This window comes from Mesoplodon bidens (genome assembly GCF_964165515.1).
Source record: "Mesoplodon bidens genome assembly, chromosome: 2".
NCBI lineage: Eukaryota > Metazoa > Chordata > Mammalia > Artiodactyla > Ziphiidae > Mesoplodon > Mesoplodon bidens.
In genome coordinates, this window is record NC_138177.1 from 148,365,402 (window position 1) to 148,385,987 (window position 20,586).

General features: G+C 46.4%; 1 protein-coding gene across 6 annotated transcripts in view; it reads right to left on the reverse strand.

Annotated features, from left to right (window-relative positions):
* Positions 1-20,586, reverse strand: part of RAD54L (RAD54 like) — a gene marked incomplete at its 5' end in the record, with an annotated part of 73,550 nt that overhangs the window by 5,768 nt on the left and 47,196 nt on the right. For 4 of the 6 annotated variants that reach the window (XM_081225998.1, XM_081225997.1, XM_081225993.1 and 1 more), the window contains 15 exons: positions 86-318; positions 419-582; positions 4,304-4,483; positions 4,794-4,872; positions 5,226-5,349; positions 5,510-5,620; positions 6,131-6,261; positions 6,408-6,482; positions 7,519-7,645; positions 11,231-11,381; positions 16,664-16,788; positions 17,014-17,302; positions 17,421-17,490; positions 17,935-18,070; positions 18,804-18,864. In XM_081225998.1, coding sequence (XP_081082124.1) covers positions 108-318; positions 419-582; positions 4,304-4,483; positions 4,794-4,872; positions 5,226-5,349; positions 5,510-5,620; positions 6,131-6,261; positions 6,408-6,482; positions 7,519-7,645; positions 11,231-11,381; positions 16,664-16,788; positions 17,014-17,302; positions 17,421-17,490; positions 17,935-18,070; positions 18,804-18,864 — 2,034 coding nt within the window. In that variant the 3' untranslated portion in view covers positions 86-107. Of the gene's footprint in view, positions 1-85; positions 319-418; positions 583-4,303; positions 4,484-4,793; positions 4,873-5,225; positions 5,350-5,509; positions 5,621-6,130; positions 6,262-6,407; positions 6,483-7,518; positions 7,646-11,230; positions 11,382-16,663; positions 16,789-17,013; positions 17,303-17,420; positions 17,491-17,934; positions 18,071-18,803; positions 18,865-20,586 lie in introns of those variants that run through there. The other 2 variants (XM_081225994.1, XM_081225995.1) reach the window with 2 other exon arrangements.

Here is a 20,586-nt window from a genome sequence, read left to right on the forward strand (position 1 = left end):
TGATGACTTTTCTCTCAGAGAACAAAATTCAACAGTGCCCTATGGGGCAGGGAGCCCCCTTTCCCCAACTTCTTCCTCTAACAGCTACACACCAGACCAGCTGGTTATCAGTGGAGGCCCCGCTGCTCCTCATGGGAATGCTGGTGGAAGACGAAGGTGATGGCAGTGGAAGCAGCATCCCAGGCAGCCTGGAGTACCTCATCCTTGAGCCCCCGCTTATCAGTGCTGTGGTTCCACTGAGCCAGGTCTGAGGTGCAGTCAGAACCATCAGGGGGTGGCCAGACCTGGTAGTTGTTGACACAGCGGCGGCAGCGCAACCTGCGGGCAGAGGACAGAGCTGTGGTTACTGTAGATCCATCCCATCTCCATGCTGTGTAGGGTGTTCAGAAGTAATGGCCAGCAGGGGCACTCCACCCACCTGTCATGTGTGTCACTGAGGCTAGCCTCATCCAGGGTAAACAGCTCCTTCAACTCGCCTAGAGAGAAGTGCCGCTCCACATCCTGCTCCTCATCCACCACACAGCTGCTCAGTGCCTTCTTGTGGCTCTGACGCTGAAAGATCTTCTCCTCAATGGTTCCTGCCTGGGGGCGGGGTAGGGGTGGAAGCCAGGGGTAAGTCACCTCCAAACATAGGGGGCAGGAAAACCCAGGGGTTGAAACTATAGCCACCCAAGAGAAGGGGAGATGAATGATAAGAGTCTTGCAGCAATACCTCTGTTCACCTAAGCCAGTGGTCCGCAACCTTTCTGGCACCAGGGACTGGTGGTTTCGTGGAAGACAATTTTTATACAGACTGGTGACGGGTGGGTGGGTGGGTGTGGGGAATGGCTCAGGTGGTAACACGAGCAATGGGGAGCCCCAGATGAAGCTTTGCTGGCTTGCTGCTCACCTCCTGCTGTGTGGCCCAGTTCCTAACAGGCTGTGGACCAGTTCCAGTCCCCGGCCCAAGGGTTGGGGACCCCTGATCTAAGCCCATTTTCCAAGTCTATCTTTTGGAAATATGACTTGTGCATGTCTGCCCACCCAGGATATTTTCTGTACCAATGAAGGATTCCAGGGCCTCACTAAATTTCTTCAGGATGGGCTGAGGTTTGTCTGCAGCAACAGATCTCCACACCAAGTCCAAATCTCACTCACTCAAGTAAATGTCATTTGGGTATCCTATGCCAGGCCCTGTGCTAATGCCAGGATACAAAGCAGAATCCAATATGATCCTTATTCTTAAACTCATAGACTACTGGGGGAGAGAAAGATGTATAATTGGTACAATGATAGAAATCTGTATAGGATACCCAGGGACCCACAAGAGGGATGGTGGAATGCAATAATGTTGAAAAGCTTGAAAGTAAGGATTATCCTTGAGCTGAATCTTGAAAAATGAACAGATGGTTTACAAGGAAAGAGAGAAGGCATTCCACATATAAGAACAAAATCAATAAGCCTGGCCTACTAGAGGACTGTGAGGAGTTTGGCCTGTCTAGAGGATGGTAGGAGTATAGTACATAAGAGCTGGGACTGAGAAAGCCCCATACTGGAGAAACTTGGATGCCAGGCTAAAGAGCTTGGCCTTGTCTTGGAAGTGAAAAGCAAAGTTAGAATTTTTGGAAAGCTCATTCCGGAAGTAGTTGTGAAGAATGGGCTCTGATAAGACCAAAGGTAAAGAATTAGGAAGTCAGATGACTGTGATTTTAGTATGGGATGGAGAGGAAGGTTAGATTAAGGAAATTTTGAGAAGGTAAAAATCAATGGTATAATTAGAATCTGGTTAGGAAACAAAGAACAGTCCAGTAGGATGATACCCAGATTTGGGTTGGGTGGATAACAGAGCCATTAAATGACAAAATTCAGAAGGGGATACTCGTAAGACATTTAAGTAGAAATATACAGTAGGTGATGGAAATATGGGTCTAGAACTCAGGTAAGAGATCTGGGCTAAAGTTAATTAGAGACTTGTCAATATAATGAGTGCATATAATCAAAGCGGTAGGAAAACCAGAGTGGAGTTTCCAAAAAGAAAAGAATTTTAAGATTTGTAGCCAACAGTGTCAGATACACAAAGAAGAAAAATCAAGAGTCTCTTGTTTTAGCAATTAGGAAGCCAGTACATCGAAAGCAGGTTCAGTGGCCTAACTGGTGAGATGAGTGAATAGGAGATGAGATGAAGTAAATCTGTAGGCTTTGGGAAAATCTGACAGTGAATGAATGAAAAGTAACCCAAGGTAGTCACTGCAATAGGACAGAGGGTTGAGAAACTTGTTTTTAAGGTGAGAGCTACTTGACAATGTTTACAGACTTCAGGGAAATAAAGGAGAAACTGATCAACCAAGAAAGGAAAGGATAGGAAAGGGGTCTAGAGCAGAGCTGGAATGATAAGCCTCGAACAGAGAGGAAGGAAATGATTTTCCTTTGAGAATGGAAGGGAAGAGCAGGTGTAAAGACTGACAGAAGAGAGGAAGTTAGGCAAGAGAATTCAAGCTTGGTAGCCTACATTTTCTCTGTGAAGTAGAAGAGAAAGTCTCTCCAGAAAGAAGGAAAGACAGGGCCAGGTAGGAAGCTTGAGGAAAGTGGTGAAGGCTTGAAGTAGCTGGTGAAGGAAATGAGATATGGCCCCGCTCAAAATGGACAATGAATCTGTGGTAGCGCCAATCCGTAAATGCAAGCTGTATCTGGCGCAGAAGCTGAAGCTAAGGATCCACATGGAGTAGGTATTAGGGGAAGAGTGGCTGAAAGGATGCACGATGAGGATCAGGCTGAATAGAAAGGGAAGCCAGACTGGGAGGAGCTGTGGCGGGAGTAACTAGGGACATTAGGTTGAAACAGATATAGGAGGTATGAGAAAGCTGGAAGGACAGGAAATGAGAGTAGAATGATAGGTATTAAAGTTCTGGGTACTGTGTAGTTTTGGTACTGTTACAAGTTCCATACTGTGGCCTTTGGAATAATGCGAGTAAAAAAATGAGGGGGAGGACTTCCCTGGTGGCACAGTGGTTAAGAATCCGCCTGCCAATGCAGGGGACAATGCAGGGTTTGAGCCCTGGTCTGGGAAGATCCCACATGCCACGGAGCAGCTAAGCCCGTGCTCCACAGCTACTGAGCCTGCGCTCTAGAGCTTGAGAGCCACAACTACTGAGTCTGCATGCCTGGAGCTTAGCTCCGAAACAAGAGAAGCCACTGCAATAAGCCTGTGCACCACAACAAAGAGCAGGCCCCACTCACAGCCAACTACAGAAAGCCCGCAAGCAGCAATGAAGACCCAACAACGAAGACCCAATGCAGCCAAAAATAAATAAATAAATTTATTATTTTTTTTGTTTAAAAAGGGACTTCCCTGGTGGCGCAGTGGTTGGGAATCTGCCTGCCAATGCAGGGGACACGGGTTCGAGCCTTGGTCCGGGAAGATCCCACATGCTGCGGAGCAACTAAGCCCGTGCGCCACAATTACTGAGCCTGCGCTCTAGAGCCCGGGAGCCATGACTACTGAGCCCGCGTGCCACAACTACTGAAGCCCACGCACCTAGAGCTTGTGCTCCGCAACAAGAGAAGCCACTGCAATAAGAAACCCGTGCAACACAACGAAGAGTAACCCCCGCTCGCCACAAATAGAGAAAGCCCGCATGCAGCAACAAAGACCCAAGGCAGCCAAAAATAAATAAATAAAAAATAAATAAAATAAAAAATGAGGGGGAGTTAAAGAGGTCATTAGAGATGAAGTCAAGGAAACGTGAAGGCCAGAGTGCTGGAAAATTGCATGGTCCTTGAAGTCAGCCAGGATGATAGCTGGATTTGGGGAAGAAATGAAGACTGAACTGGTGTCCAAAGTTATTGATGAATTAGATAAACAGCAGAAGGTAGATGACTGTAGCAAGGAAAAGAGGGTAGTCCAGACAACATGAGCTTCAAAAGAGGTACTATAGGATGGATGTTCTGACTGATCAGAGAACTTGGAGAATGCCAATACCACTTCTTAGCCCCGTGGGACATGGAGTGTGAGAAGACTACAAGGCAAGCTGTACAGAAGAAATCAGGTGTAAGAGAAAGCAAGTGTCCTGTGAAAAGGATGAGGCCACAGGGGAGTTTGTTAACTACTGCACAGGCATCCAGAGGGCATAGTAAGAAGGATCTGAGGAACACGGTGGTGAGAGAGGGAGAGAAAAGAAGAATAAAGAGCTCCAGGCTAAGCCCATAGCCTGGCCACTGTTACGGGCAGAGGGGCCAAAGAGAGGCAATGAGAAACAACCCAAGGTGGTCCTGAAAGTCTTATTCCATGACCCACACCTATGCTGACCATTATCACCGTCCTTACAGAGAGCAGGCGATAGATATAACAGGTCTTCTTTTGACCGTCACGCCAGACCCGGGCCATGGCTTGTTCATCATTGGCTGGGTTCCAGTCAGGGTCAAACATGACCAGTCGGTTAGCCCCAATGAGATTGAGGCCACAGCCCCCAGCTTTGCTGCTCAGCATGAAGACAAAGTCAGGACTCTGGAAAGAGAAGAAGGAGAAAAAGAACCACTTACAGCCCAAACTAAGAATCCTGCTCAGCCCAGCCAACTGTTCTCTCATGTGCAGACCAATTGTGAGGACCACCAGTTTGCCTACCAGCCGGTTTACCAGCCCACAAGGTCAGTTCCCAGTACAGCCATCACCAACCTATCAGCCTAACCCTACCACACCCACCAGAAAAAAAAAAGTCAAGAGAGACCTAAAGCAGAGCCCCTTTGTAGATTCTCTGTCAACCCTTAGTTCTGATGTTATTGCATTAGTGGTGTGGGGACAGGAGCTGTGCACTTACGGACGGATTGTTGAAGCGCTCCACAACCTTGGCTCGCTTCTTAATGGACATTGTGCCATCCAAGCGAACATATAAGTACCTGAAGGGGAATCCAAAGATCAAATCAAGAAGGAAGCAGAACCCCCTTGGAGCCAGAGCTACTGAAGGGACTGAACCAACCATGCTGGAAGGCTGTTCATATACAGCCTGAAACCCTAAACTCCCAAAGGGAGTGGCAGGGAGCTAAGGGCTAGGACTGTCCTGTGGAGTATGTGAAGGACAAAGGACTATTCTGCTTGGAGATGGAGGTATGGCCATTGCAGCAATAAGGGCACAGACATCTTCTGGAAAGTCCCTCCTGCACCCACATCTTCGTCCATATCCACCAATCAGAACACCTACTTTTCCTAGGGGTACAGTAGGAGAGGTACCCCTTTGACAGCTCTTCCCTACCTTCGGGCCCGGCAGAGTTTCTCAAAGAGGTCCAATGTCTGAGTGTAATTGGACACCAGCACTACTTTGTCACTGCTGCGACTTCGGGTCACCGCCAGAATGTAATCAAGGACCAGCATCTTACCTGGGGAGATCAACAACCATCAGCACCCAATGGGCCATCCCAATGGCCCAGGATTCTTACTCTTGATATCCTGCCGTGAGACAGAATAGATCTAGCACAAAGAGACAACCTCCCACCCCTCTTCCCAGAGGAGCCCAAAGACTGGTAGGAAAGGACTCACCTGACAGCTGAGGCTCTAGAGCCTTGGAGCTATACCCAGGGGGAAATATGTCCAAGGTACCTTCAAAGCCATCCTCTTCCTCCACACACTTGTCATAGATTAGAGCTGGATCTGAAAAAAACCCCAAAATGCCAGCTACATTGCTTTCAGAAGTTTCCACTTCAATGCTCATTAGAACGCCCTCTAGAACCCTACCCAGACCTTCCTCAGCACCAGATTTGCTTGTTTCCAAATCCCAGTGTGCAGTCAGTGCCACCTGGGATCACGAGTGGACAATTTTGCTCACTAGTGTGTTCTGTCAACAAGAGGCGAGCTATACCAGACAGGGCAAAGTTTGTTATTTTTCCCCGTCCAATATTTTATATGCATATGTGTGTGTGCACACACTCTCACGCACAGTCCTATATATTCCAAGCATCAAGCATGGGTCAGGCAAAGGATAAGCTAAATTTTCCAAAGCAAGGTCTGGTTTAGAGTATACAATACATGAGCTCATGCCTTGTGGAGGCATAGAATTACATGTGGCCTCTATGAGGACTATGGACAAGTTTTAGTGAAGGTGGTTGAACTACCTTCCTTGCTCACTCTCACAGAGGACCCCAGCACATGGATCCAACTCACGATTACATAGTTTCTTTAGTGAAGTGATGGAAGAAAGGGAAGACACACTCATCTTGCCCTCACGCAACTCTTCTGCCGGCTTGGCCTGTCTCAAAAACCTCTTGTATAATTCAGTCTGAAGGGGTGTCAGCCTGAAAAAGAAAAAAAAAAAGGAGCTGGGTCAGCAGGAAATGCTGGACCACACTTCTGCCCTCTAAGGACACACTGAGAGCCCAGCCATACCTCAGGGACTGAGCTTTTACCCACTCACTCCACACCCCTCAGTTGAGTTCAGTACCTACAACAAACCACCTGCTCGATCTTCACAGGCAGATATTTAGAAAGGATATCAGATGTCCTCCGTATCAGGCACCTGGGAGAACAAGATAAAAAGACAAGGGGCTGATAAAACTGCCACACTAATACCAGAATAAAAGCTACCACCCAAAGGACCAAGAGTGATTTTCTTTTCTAGTAGCAAATGTCAGAAACCCATCAGCCCTATGGCAAAGATATCTATACCAAGGTCTCAGTCACGGGAACAGAGACCCTTTCAAACAGTTTAGTGCAGACGGACAACTCTCTCTTCCCCTTCAAAAGGTCAGCTGCCTTTCAAGAGAAGGCAGAGGTCTACTAAGCCTGGTGCTCTGACAGGGGAAGTAAGCCGTAAACCACTGAGCCCTAATGGGAGTTTCAGCTTGCATTTGCCCAAATGCCAGCTGCCACATAGCCCAAGGTTCAATGAAAGTATGCCCATACTACCTGGCAGACCAGGAAGGACAGGATCAGGTACCTAGCAGCAGCTCCTAAGAGCACACTAACTCTCCTTCCTGCCATCTTAACCTGAGAGGGAGGTGCCTGTTGGCAAAAGCAAGACTCTTCAGGAAGCAAATCATCAAGTACACATAACTACAACAGAGGACTCCAGAATGTACCTGCCCCTTGAGCTATGTGGCCCCCCTGGAGAGAGCCTTGTCAGCCTGGGAGCCATACCAATCCTTCAGATCTACTACCTGTCACAGAAAGCTATGGGACGTGGGAAGGGATGCCTGGTGCTTTAGGGATGAGACTGACTGAGAGGAAACTTCTGAAGTACTAACAATGCTCCAAGGGATATTCTGCTCAGAAAGTCTAGCAACAGAAAAAAGCTTCCTCAGCAGGATGCTAAGCAGCACCAAACCAGACCACAGGGCCCAAGGTCAGGGAGAAAGCAGGGAAGCAGCCTGCAAGACCCCTTCATTTATTCAGTGACTACTGTCAGGGCACAATCCCACTCTCTTAGGAGAATCCCAGACCTCAAGGCCAAGGCCACAAAGGATTGGCTTTGGATGGCTAAGGAGGCAATTCTGATAACCTAATGTGGGGGGACCCAAAGGGAGGTACTACTGTCTAGCCCACCCCCCCATTACCTATTCACAATGCTGATGAGCTCCCGCAGTCGCTCCTCTCCTAGATGCCTATCTTCCTCACTGGCAGCTGCATCTCGACCCTTCAAAATTGGCAATTCAAAATGCTTCTTGAACTCCTGGGCAGTTCCTAAGCACAGGAGAAAAGGCATTAAAGAATATAGAAAAGTAATGACTTTCCCACTGCTAGTAATAGCAGACTACTTTGTCACAGACCAACCTTTTATTGAGAACAACAAAGCTGAACAAATTATAGGCAATTTCTGTTTGAATGGATCAGAGAGCTACCAAAGCAGCAAAGACTTGATAAGGCCAAATAATAAGATAGCAAGTAGATCAAAACCCAAATATATAACTAATTACATTAAATGTAAATGGACCAAATAATCCAATTGTCAGACTGGATTTTTTTTTTTAATAGCCCACCTATATACTGCTTATAAGAGATGAAGTAGCATGTACAATGAAGTACAAGACAGTCCTCAACTGGGACTTCCCTGGTGGTCCAGTGGTTAAGACTCCACGCTTCCACTGCAGAGGGCACAGGGTGGGGAACTAAGATCCCATATGCCATGCAGCACAGCCAAAACAACAAAAAACAAACAAAAAACAGTCCTCAACTTATTATGATGGTTTGACTTATGAATTTTCGACTTTATGATTGTGTGGAAGCAATATGCATTCAGTAGAAACTATACTTCAAATTTCTAATTTTGATCTTTTCCCAGGCTAGCAATATGAAATACCCTACTCTCTCTTGATGATATTGGGCAGCAACAGCGAGCCACAGCTCCCAGTCAGCCACGTGATCATGAGGGTTAACAACCGATATACTTATAACCATTCTATGCCCATACAATCATTCTGTTTTTCACTTACAGTACAGTATTCAATAAATTACATGAGATATTCAGCACTTTATTATAAAATAGAATTTGTGTGAAATGCTTTTACCCAACTGTAGGCTAATTTAAGTGTTCTGAGCACATTTAAGGTAGGCTAGGCTAAGTTATGATGTTTGACATTAAATGCTTTTTTTCCTTAAAGGTGTATAATTATTTTATATGCCACATACCACTTTATGATTTTTTTTTTGTTTGGGGTGCTATGCCAGGATCTTAGTTCCCCGACAAGGGATCAAACCTGCACCCCTGCAGTAGAAGCGTGGAGTTTTAACCACTGGACCACCAGGGAAGTCCCTTAAATGCAGTAGAAGCGTGGAGTCTTAACCACTGGACCACCAGGGGAGTCCCTTAAATGCATTTTTGACTTAAAATATTTTCAACTTACAATGGGTTTAGCGGCTCAGAAGCCCATCATAAGTTGAGGAAGATCTGTACTGATACATGCTACAATACGGATGAAACTTCAAAACATTATGCTAAGTATAAGAAGCCAATCACAAAAGGTCCCATATTATATGATTCCATTTATAGAAAATATTCAGAACAGGCAAGTCCATAGAGACAGAAAGCAGATTGGTAGTTGATAGGGGTTGGGGGTAAGTGAGGATAGGGAGCAACTGTTTAATGAGTATAGAGTTTTGCTTTGGCCAGGAATTTAAAAGGTCAGGTACCTCACAAAAGAGGATCTCCAAATGGCCAATGAACATATTAAAAGGTGTTCAACTTTTTTTTTTAAACAATCTTTTTTTTTTTTTAATATTATTTATTTGGCTGCGCCAGATCTTAGCTGTGGCATGCAGGATCTTCGTTGCCACGTGCAGGGTCTTTAGTTGCGGCATGTGGACTCTTAGCTGCTGCACATATGTGGGATCTAGTTCCCTGACCAGGGATCGAACCCAGGCCCCCTGCACTCACCGGGAGCGCAGAGTCTTAAACACTGGACCACCAGGGAAGGCCCAAAGGTGTTTGAGTTTTATTCAACATTAAATAAATGCAATGAAATATCACTAAACACCCACCCAGAATGACTAAAAATTTTTTTTAAATGTGTTCTAAAGATAAATATTGGTGATGCTATAAAGCAGAGGTCAGCAAACTATAGCCATGGGCCAGCCACCTGTTTCTATAAATAGTTTTATTAGAACACATCCATGCTCATTCATTTACATTTTATGGCTGCTTTCATAGTGCAACAGCAGAGCTGAGTAGCTGTGACAGAGACAGTATGGCCTACGAGCCTAAAATAACTATCTAGCCTTTTTTTTCTGGCCACGCTGTGCAGCATGCAGGATCTTAGTTCCCCGACCAAGGATCAAACCTATGTCCCCTGCACTGGAAGCACAGAGTCTTAACCACTGGACTGCCAGGGAAGCCCACTATCTACCCTTTTTTTTTTTTTGCGGTACGCGGGCCTCTCACTGTTGTGGCCTCTCCCGTTGCGGAGCACAGCCTCCGGACGCGCAGGCTAAGTGGCCATGGCTCACGGGCCCAGCCACTCCGCGGCATGTGGGATCTTCCCAGACCGGGGCACGAACCCGTGTCCCCTGCATCGGCAGGCGGATTCTCAACCACTGTGCCACCAGGGAAGCCCTATCTACCCTTTTAAGAAAAAATCTGCTGGCCCCTGATGTAGAGATACTGGAATTTTCATATACTGCCGGTACAATCACTCTGGAAAACTGGAGTATCTACTAGGGTTAAACACATGCACAGCATATGACCCAGCAATTCCACTCTTACAACAGAGGAACGCATACTATGCTCAGGTAAAAAATATGTACAAGGGCTTCCCTGGTGGCGCAGTGGTTGAGAGTCCGCCTGCCGATGCAGGGGACGTGGGTTTGTGCCCCAGTCCAGGAAGATCCCACATGCCGCGGAGTGGCTGGGCCTGTGAGCCACGGCCGCTGAGCCTGCGCATCCGGAGCCTGTGCTCCGCAACGGGAAAGGCCACAACAGTGAGAGGCCTGCGTACCGCAAAAAAAAAAAAAAAAGTACAAGAACGTTCACAGGATCATTATTCAAAATAATAAAAAACTGGAAACAATTCAATTGTCTATCAACAGTAGAACTAATAAATTCTGGTATATTCATAAAATGGAATAGTATACTAAAGTGAAAAACTACTGCCATAGGCAACAACATGGATGAATTTCATACACATAATATTGAACAAAAGAATCCAGATGCAAAGGAAAATATGCCATATGATTCTTTAAAGTTCAAAAATGGGCACTAATAAACCCTTCCACAGATATCTATGTGCAAGAACTGCCCAAGCTATGGTTGCCAGGGGCTGAGGGGAGCGGGAAATGGGGAGTTGCTGCTTAATGGGTAGAGTTTCACTTTTGCAAGATGAAAAAAGTTCTGGAGATGGTTGGTGGTGATGGCTGCACAACAATGTGAACATACTTAATGACACTAAGTTGCACACTAAAAAATGGTTAAAAACAAAACTGCCCAATACAGAGTCTGCTCTGAGGCCAAAGCTCTTGTGAGGCAGCTAGGATGTGATGAGCAAAAATGTCTGGGGATAGTAGTTCCATCCCCAGCTCATAGAAACAATGCCCTGCGTAGCCCCTGCCACATCTGCAGTGGAAAAGAAGACCAGAGTGGGCCTTGCTGAGTTGCTCAGCAGAGCCAAGGTCTCCCAATGGCTTTGCTACTCCTTGACATGAGAAGTCTTCCTAGAAGAGTGCCTAGTGACCCACATATAACTAGTGGTCTCTCCTCTCTCTCCTCAGCTAGCGTTATAATCCCAAGGCTAAGGCAAGGCTCCTCTCCAGTACAGCAGACAAGGCCAAGATTCTTACCCAGGATTCCCGAATTAACAAAATGTACCAAGCTGAAATACTCAAGGAGATCATTCTGGATGGGAGTCCCGGAGATGAGGACCCGTCGGCTGGTGTTCAAGCTGTCCAGGGCCTGGTAAGTCTGATTCTCAGAGTTCTTGAGCCTGTGTCCCTGCAAGGAAGTTAATTCTCACTTAGGCATGGGCACAATGTGGCCTCCCTAACAGTAGCAAAATCTTGTATAGACAGGCAAAGAGGAATCATGAGCATTACAGGTCCTGAGGAATCATGAGCATTACAGGTCCTGAGGCCTTGGGAACTGGGCAGGGGGCAGCAAAAGCGAGAGTTTACCCACTCTCTTGGGGAGAAATGCCAGGCTCAAGAGACAGACCTTCAGCTTCTAGACCAATGCTATATCCATAAAGCATGGATTCTCTATTTCTTCCCCTCCTCTTCCCTGCCCCAACCTCCAGAGCCATGGCAGCCTGCCTATCCTCTTCAGAGATCATTCAGACATGTTAGAGACCCGTGCTTTCAGGGAATCCTCCCTCTGTACTAGCCCAACCATCCCATAACCTCCTGAGCCAGATGCCTTCTGTATTAGTCTCCAAGCTATCAGTGCTAAGGGGACTTGGTCCAGGCTCGTCCTCTCCTCTTTGCACAGAATCCAGCCAGCTCAGATATCTAAAGAGCGAGCCTCTCTTTGCATCTCTTCCCCAATCCCTGTATCACCCACCCCAATACATACCTGTTACTTCTCTTTTAAGCCTTTTTCAACAAAATGGTAAAGGACCCTATCAACTTTCCTCTCTCCCCAAAAATCACACGGGCAAGGTCAGGCCTGTGCCTTTTCTACCCCCAGTCCCTTTCAGCCCCGCACTGGGCAGGGCACACAAAACACAACCACCAGTGAAAGAATGAACAAATAAGCCAGCCTTTCACAGTGCAATTAAACACAGACTCTCTACTGACTCTCCCATCTGTGGGATCAAGCCCAAGCTCGTTAGCTTAGTACTTCTCAATAAGGACCCAGCTGACTTCTGTGACACTCTCCACAGCTTGTCACAGTCCAGGAAACTATAACTCACCACTCCTAATGCTGGATTTCCTTAGGTCTCATTGCCCATGCCATTCCTCTGCCCACAATTCTCTTCCACAGGCAAATTCCTCAAATGTCACCTCCTATGCAAAGCCTTCCTCAATGACCCCAGGCTGTTGGGGTCTCTCACCTCTGGCTCTTATGGCACTCTGTACATAACAGCTGTGCACTGAATCCTTTTAATGTGCCAGGCACTATACTAAGCACTTTACCTATATTCTCTTCTATAATCCAGATAACGATCAGAAGAGAGGAAATTACAATACCCTTTTAGAGAAAATGAGGTTCAGAGAGGTGAACAGTTATCCAAAATCATGCTGGTATCAAGTAGCAGAACTGAGATTTGAACTCAGGTGTGTGAGATTCTGAAGTCCGGGCACTATACTACTCTGCCTCTCATCTACTGCTATATACACTAATCACATTCGATTGTACTTTATCTCCTCACCAAGGCAGGAACTTTTAAAAGCAGAGACCACGTCAGATTTGCCTTTGTAACAGTTCACGGGACAGAGCCCCACACAGAACACTGCTCAGTGAACGCTTGCTGAAGAATGAATGAATAAGCAACATTGCTACTTAAGAATTAGACAGACACCCATAGAATTTTAATTTAAAAAAAAAAGACTGTATGTTGTATACCTAAAATGAAAACATTGTATACCAATTATATGTTTAAAAATTTTTTTTAAAACATCCTAAACAAAGAAAATAAACTTAAAAGTGACTGGAGGATCCAAGCAACAGCCCTGAAACAAAAGGCTGAGACTTCTGAGCTGAAGAGGGAAATAAGATTTGAAACTTGTGAAGATATTACCCAAAAGGCCCTGGGGAAATGGGCATCCATTGGATCCCTCTAAACTGAAGCTCCCTGACGGCTGGCAATCATGAGATCCCCAGGGCCTGACACATAACAGGTACTTAATATTAATAACTCAATTAATGAACTGAACTGATGCACTACCCCTGTGGGTCTCTGTGAAAGGGAAAGCCAACCCCAGCTCCTGGGGGACCTTCCTGGCTCCAGACCCGGCTCCTGCCACCATCGGCCACGGATTTAAAACCCAAATGCTGGCATCTCAGCAAATCAGATATTTGGCCGGATGAAAAGTTGTCAGAGTTCTTATTTATAAGCTGCTGCTGAACTTCTGTTCTGGCAGAATTCTCAGCTTATCCATTTAAAAGCAAAAAATGATACCAAGATTAAATACCACCACTTGTCTCTTTGAAACATGAGCCCCATGAGTAGCTTCTTGTTTTTAATGCATTTCCCAGCATCTGACTTGCTTTGTGTTATAGCACTTGTAAAGGAACATACATGGGTCCTGATGAGGCATACAGGGACAGTCCTTCCATAACCAAGCCAAGCTTCTCCCTACACCAAGCTTTGGTTACAACCAAGGCATTAAGAGAGAAGAAAGAGCCAGGACTTAAAATCTCAGACCTGGATTCAAGTCCCAGCCCTTCTCTGAGCTTCAGTCTCCTCATCTCCAAAACTAAGATGATGATGATGATGACGTCAATCCCTCCCCTGTTCATACACCTTACAAAATGCTTCCCTATATCCTCTTTCTTGATCTGTATCATGTCCCTTTCAGGTAGACCATGTGCTATCTACTCTATAGTCTCAGAGCAGTCTCATCTGCAGTCATGCTTACAAGTGGCAAAGCCAACACTGATCCCAAGTGTTCTGACTTGCCCTGTCTAACTCAGATTACAATGTGGATAAAGATTTTGAACAGTTATTATGCTATTATTATGTTATTATTTCTGTGTTCCTGAGAAAAGCATCAGTTGGGAACATGAAAGCCTGGGGCAGAACCTTCTCTTTCCCAGATCCAAACAGGACAAACTTCTAGAGTAGGCTGACTATCTTTCAGGGCTTTGGCTTCCTCAGGTCTCTGACAATTAACACACTGCTGACAAATAAAAGGTAGAAAAAAAAGAAAAAAAACATAAATAAATAAAAGGTAGAAGAGCAGAAGGGAGGGCCAGGACCCTGCAGTCTGGCAAGAGGCAGCCTGGTCCCTCATGCCAGTCAGCTCAGAAAACAGGAGAGAATGAGGAAAAAAGGAAACACTATAGAGCAGAAGAAAATCTAGATGCCCCCCAGTCCTCAAGGGCTCAACAGCCTGCCCTGCCTTCCCTTCCCTTCCCCAATGCCCTGGCCTCTAGTCCAGGCTCCTGGCACAGTCCCCCTCCATGGTGATGAAGCAAATGCCAGGGTCCTGGACAGTGGCCACGTGCATACCCCATCTCAATCTGCTAAATCTCTTACTCCTACCAGGGAATGGCCCATCAGGGTATCGGAAGTTGGCAGACATGCCAGACTCTTCATAAGGACAAAAGCTCAACTGGGAAACAGCTCACTACTAGCAAGCATGGTACCCCAAAGTAAGCTTTTCTTCTCTGTCCTCTCCCCAAACCCTCAGATACAGGGTAATCTATAGTCCCCAGAGCACAGTCAAGCCTGCCAATCAGTTGACAGATGGGGCCAAGTCTTTCAGCCACCTCTCCACTAAAGCCCCAGGGGTGTGCAAAGTGACCTTACTTTCCCCAAGATGTAAACAATGGCAGCAGGCTCAGGGTAGCCAAGCCCCCTAAAGACGTGGGAAATTCTTTATACTGGGAAGCTCCCAGCCACCCTCACTCCCTTCCAAGTAGTTGCATCCCTACCACCTTTCATGTACAGTGCTGGAAAAGGCCAGAGAGTAACAACTGCCGTATTTTCCTTAGTCCCAGAGAGTCAACACAGACTCACAAGGTGTATGGACTATCCACACTGGACTTTCCTATCTCCGTGCTTCTGTTCACGAGTCCTCTCAGCCTAGAATAAAAACCAAAGCTGAGGGGACTGACTTGGTGGTCCAGCGGTAAAGAATCCGCCTTCCAACGCAGGGGACGTACGTTGGATTCTTGGTCGGGGAACTAGGTTCCCAAAAGCCGCAGGGCAGATAGGCCCGCACACCACAACTACTGAGCTCATGCACCTCAATTAGAGAGCCTGCGTGCCACAAACTACAAAGCCCACACACTATGGAGCCTGCATGCCACAACTAGAAGAGAGAAAACCCGCACGCCACAATTAGAGAGAAGCCCACACGCCACAACGAAAGATCCCACATGCCTCAACGAAGACCCTGCGTGCTGCAACCAAGACCCGACGCAGCCAAAAAACAAAATTAAATAAATAAATAAATAGGTAATACGTACATAAAAAATAAATTAAGGGACTTCCCTGGTGGCGCAGTGGTTAAGTATCTGCCTGCTGATGCAGGGGACACAGGTTCGAGCCCTGGTCCGGGAAGATCCCATGTGCCATGGAGCAACTAAGTCCATGAGCCACAACTACTGAGCCTGTGCTCTAGAGCCCGTGAGCCACAACTACTGAGCCCGTGTGCTGCAGCTACTGAAGCCCGCGTGCCTAGAGCCTGTGCTGAACAAGAGAAGCCACCGCAAGGAGAAGCCTGCGCACCACAACGAAGAGTAGCCCCCACTCACCACAGCTAGAGAAAGCCCACACACAGCAACCAAGACCCTACGCAGCCAATAAATGAATGAATGAATGATATAAATAAACAAATAAAAGGCCCTGCATTAGATAGATAGATAGATAGACAGACAGACAGATAAGGGACTTCCCTGGCGGTCCAGTGGTTAAGACTCTGCGCTTCCACTACAGTGGGCATGGGTTCAGTCCCTGGTCAGGCAACTAGATCCCACACGCCATGTGGCGCATCCAAAAAATAAAAATAAAACAGAATTTAAAATAATTATTTTTAAAGGTGAATTATTAAACAAAACAAAAACAAAATATCACCCAGAGCTGACATGTACTAAGGTCTTATGACATACCAGGCACTGTGATAAAAGCTTTCTTTCATTTAATCCTCACAATAATCCCATAAGGCAGATATTATCACCCCATTTTATTGACACAGAAAAAGAGGCTTGGGTGGTTAAGTAACTTACCACTTACTCTGATAAGTGGCAAGCCAGGATTTGAACAAAGATCTCTCTGATCCTAGAACCTGTTCCCCTAAACACTGTACCATGTCTCTCCACCCATCCAAATCCCTCCCACCCTTCAAAGTCCTTTGGTCTAGGAAAACTGTCTAGAGGCAACAAAATCAATCAGCCCACAGCACCTCACTCTCCTTGGCATTCCAAGCTCTGCTTAACCCCTCTTTCAGCAAATTGGTACCATGGGCTCTCCCTCCCATTTGCCTCCTCCAAGGCAGTATGTTCTGTCCTCTGCATCCCCCAGTAACCGGCACAGCTCTTGGATGGCAGTTCTCAGTGAGAAGACTTTGACAGACTTTCTCCTACCACCCAGACAGCTGAGCGTCAAGTACCTCATCACATATGACCAGTCCAACACTCCCTCTCCGGAGGACTCTGACATGAAGGCGGAAAGTCTCATAGGAAATGATGAGGATGGGAGAAGGCACTCTGGCTCCACGCTGGTTCATAAATCCTTCTACGACAAAAAAGGTGTCAAGGGAACAAATCTGAGAATATCAAAGAAAAAACCAGTTTGACGATTCTTTAATTTAGCCTGGAAATAACTATTTCAGCTCTTTCCACAGGAATTCTACTTTCTGCCACCCCCTCCCTGCCCTCAACCCTGGCCATCAGTGAGGATACACTTAAGACAGGAGCAGGTTGTATGGAGGAGTGCGGCCATGTTTGTTAAGGCTCCTACCCAGCTTTTGGTCTATCTCATCCTTAGAGCCTCCGTCGATGGCTAGAGGTTGGATCCTCCCTCCAAGCCATTTCCCAACTTCATTGTACCAGTTCTTCACTAGGCTGGAGGGCGACACCACCACTGCCTTGTCAATTTCTGGCTTGCACTCTGGACTCTGGCGCAAAAGTGTCCACATCAATGTGATGCACTGCAGCGTCTTGCCCAGGCCCATCTCATCAGCCATGATGCAGCCATGGCTACCAGGGATGCGCCGACTGGTGACACACTCCCACAGGAACTTCACTCCCTGGGGAATAACAGCACTCAGCCCACTTTGGCATCCACACTGCTGCTGCCCCAGGGATGAGAGCCCCTTAGGTGCAGCCCCTACCCTAGCCCAAACTCACCCCCCCATCCCCATTTACCTCTCTCTGATGAGGCCTCAAGACCTTACTGAGAATAGGATCAACGACCACATGGACAGGGAGTTTTTCCCTGAGAAAACACAACAAAGAAAACACAGAGCTCAGCCACGGGCAAGGGCACACCCTCAGAAAGTTGTGTCCTGTTGATTCAGAGGCAGCTGCCTAAGAGAGGACCTCCTTGGCCTGGTGCAATCAAACCATAGCAAATTCCTCTCCAGGATGAGAAAGTTAGGAGATGGAGATGGGTTCCCTATGTCATCACCTTAACCCTCCCTGTGCCCCTGAGTGAGCCTGGTAGGAATGGATGAGGAAACCCCACTAACTGGACATGTCCACATGTTCTTCCCCAGGCACTCTCCTTCCCCACCTACTCACTCTGGATGGTACAGTAGTCATGACAGCACTCTGAAAACTTATGCAGGTCCCAAGGTGAAATCACACCGAAATGCTCTCTGCCCTCCAGGTTTGTACACTTAGAGGACCAGAACTGCTCAAGAAATACCAGTGCACATACTTGTCAAGCTTCAGCTGGTCGTGGGCGCTCAGCAAGGGAGGCTCGTACAGAACCAAGGCACCTTCTTCCAGAGGGTCATGGAGGGCCCGGCGGACCCCAGCCCTTTTGAGGCCCAATGCCCGAGAGCCCAGAGGACCTAGAAACCAACAATTTGTCACCTGAGCCTCTAAGTTGAGGAGCTCCAGCAGGCCCAGCTCAAATGCCTATCCTTCACATAAACTTTCCTAAGCTTCCATATGACCCCCTCTCCCAAAAAGCTCTCCAAAAGCAGTCTGGGCACCTCTGCCTGACCATTACCCCAGTCTGCCTCAGATCAGAGTCTTCCCCATATGACTTCTCCCAATCAACTACAAACTTCTGGGGGGCCAGGTCTCGTTCATCTTAGATCAAATAAATCCTGGAAAGGTCTGAAACCCTAAAGGGGCCTTTCAAGACTGAGAGGTCTTGAGAATTCGCCTCCTCCCTCCCAGCCCCCAGTTTTAGCACAATTCTATGCCCTACATAAGGCAGAGGGAAACCCTATAGAACCTAGGCCTCTGACAGAGCCAACCTCATAAAGGAAATGCTACTGAACTCACTTGCACTGAATGCAGCCTGGGTCCATCAGCCACCCTGGCCCACCAGGAGCTTCCTGAACACTGACATATCCCCACCAAGAAGATGAGGGGCAGTCAGTCTTGGTAGCCTTTGCCGAAGCTGTCAAACACAGACTTCATGCAGGCCCCGGGAAGGTCACCCCATACATAGTCACCACTGGACTGGCATCTTTAATTCCAAGGTAAGCTGTACTTACAAAAGCAGAGGTTTTAATCTATTCAGGCATATTCACACGTGACTAATTTAAGAAATAGAAAAGTCTCCATTTTTACCTTGATAATTTGGAATGGGGATTTTGAAAGGCTTTGACAAAATGCTTCGAATAAACGCTTCCTAAAAAGAGAAGAAACAGGGATTCAGGACTGATTGGAGATGTTATGGGATAATATTTTTACAAATGCAGTCTAAAATGCCTGCTTAAGCGTCGTAATACATTCAGAGCATTGTATTTTGATTACGTTTCATTCAGATGCATCTAGAACAGGAGATGTGCTCCATATTAGATTATTAGGTTTTGTACAATGGCTTTTACCTTTGAGGCTTTGCATAAGGTTCCACAAATCCCCAGGGACAAGAGAGTGCCAAAGCAAATACCTAGCCTTGGTCAACCATAAGGCTCAGAGCCTTTAGCTCATGAAAGACCATGCTAAGTAAGGACACCTAACTATTCCCTAGGCTGCAGCGCCTTAAGAAGAAAGCACCACAAACTCACCCAATCCCAGTACTAACAGAACTCCAATGTCTGGATTCAACCACTGTCCTACAGGGTTACATCTTTCCAAGCATAGCGCACATTTCCTTTTTTGTCATATCAGTTCTGCCTACTGCATCCAATTCCCATATCAACTCTCATATCAGCCTCCTTGGGAACTAAACAGCCCTTCAAAGAGTAGTGGTAGCAGGAGTAAAAGGAGCGGTAGTATTAGTAAAATAATGTTGACAACAACAGCAAAAGTGACAACAATAATGATGATTAACAATGTATGCCAGATGTGATGCTAAGCCCTCGCATTCATGTTACCATTTAATTCTCATTAACAGTCCTATGAGGTCCATATATTACTGGCATCCCCATTTTACAGATGAGCAAATTGAGGCTGAGTGGTTTCCCAAGTCACACAGCCATGACATTTGCAGGACTTTCCTGATTCCAGGCCCTTACTTGTAACTACTGGGCAATATGGCTTCCCAATCCAACCTGTTTGAGTATAGCCATGTGGATCAGCCCAGAGTCAGCAGCTTCCTGCCATGGGAAGGCACGAGAGGAAAAAACATGAGAAAGAGGACATGAGAGAGAGGGGAAGCCAATCACCAAGAAAAAGCAAGGGACAAGGGTGACAGGAAGTCTCTGTGCCATCACTTCGGCCTGGAATCAGCACTGGGCTATGGGGCTGGGGCAGTAGGCAGGGGAGTCCACAGTGCCAGCTCCTGAGCTAACTGAAAACTCCCATCAAAGTTCTATCTATATGCACCTGAGCCCTCGGGGAATTACAATAGACTGTAAACCTCAACAAAATAAGAGCTAGAACCCAAGAGAGCAAGGCGAAAACAAGAGCAGAAACCCTAAAGGTAGTCTTAGTGGAATACATTAGTGGAAAAAGAAGTAATGAAAAATACTCTCTTCTAGCAATAAGGTATTTTAATAGGGAAAAAAGCAAGCCTGTCTTGCCCTGAAATTCTTACCTTTTTAATTCTGACTCACTTCTATACAGATTATAAATTAAATTCTAGAAACTCAATGTACTTTAAATAGGAAAAATGTAATGAATATATTTGGCAATCTATTGGAAGATAGAAAAGGAACGTGGAGAACTGAACTTCATCACCACACTAAATAACACGACAAGCCCAGGGTTGGAGAAAGGCCCAAATTCTTTATTTGCATATTTCTTTTTGAATAAAATCTTTTGACTATGTTTAATTACCATAGCAATGATGAGAAACTCATATATAGAACATTCTAACAAAAAGCTACCTTTAAGTCAAAGGAGAGGAAAAGGAAGGAAATGGACTCTAATTTCTTTCCTAACTTGGCATCAATTCTGCTTTTAATTC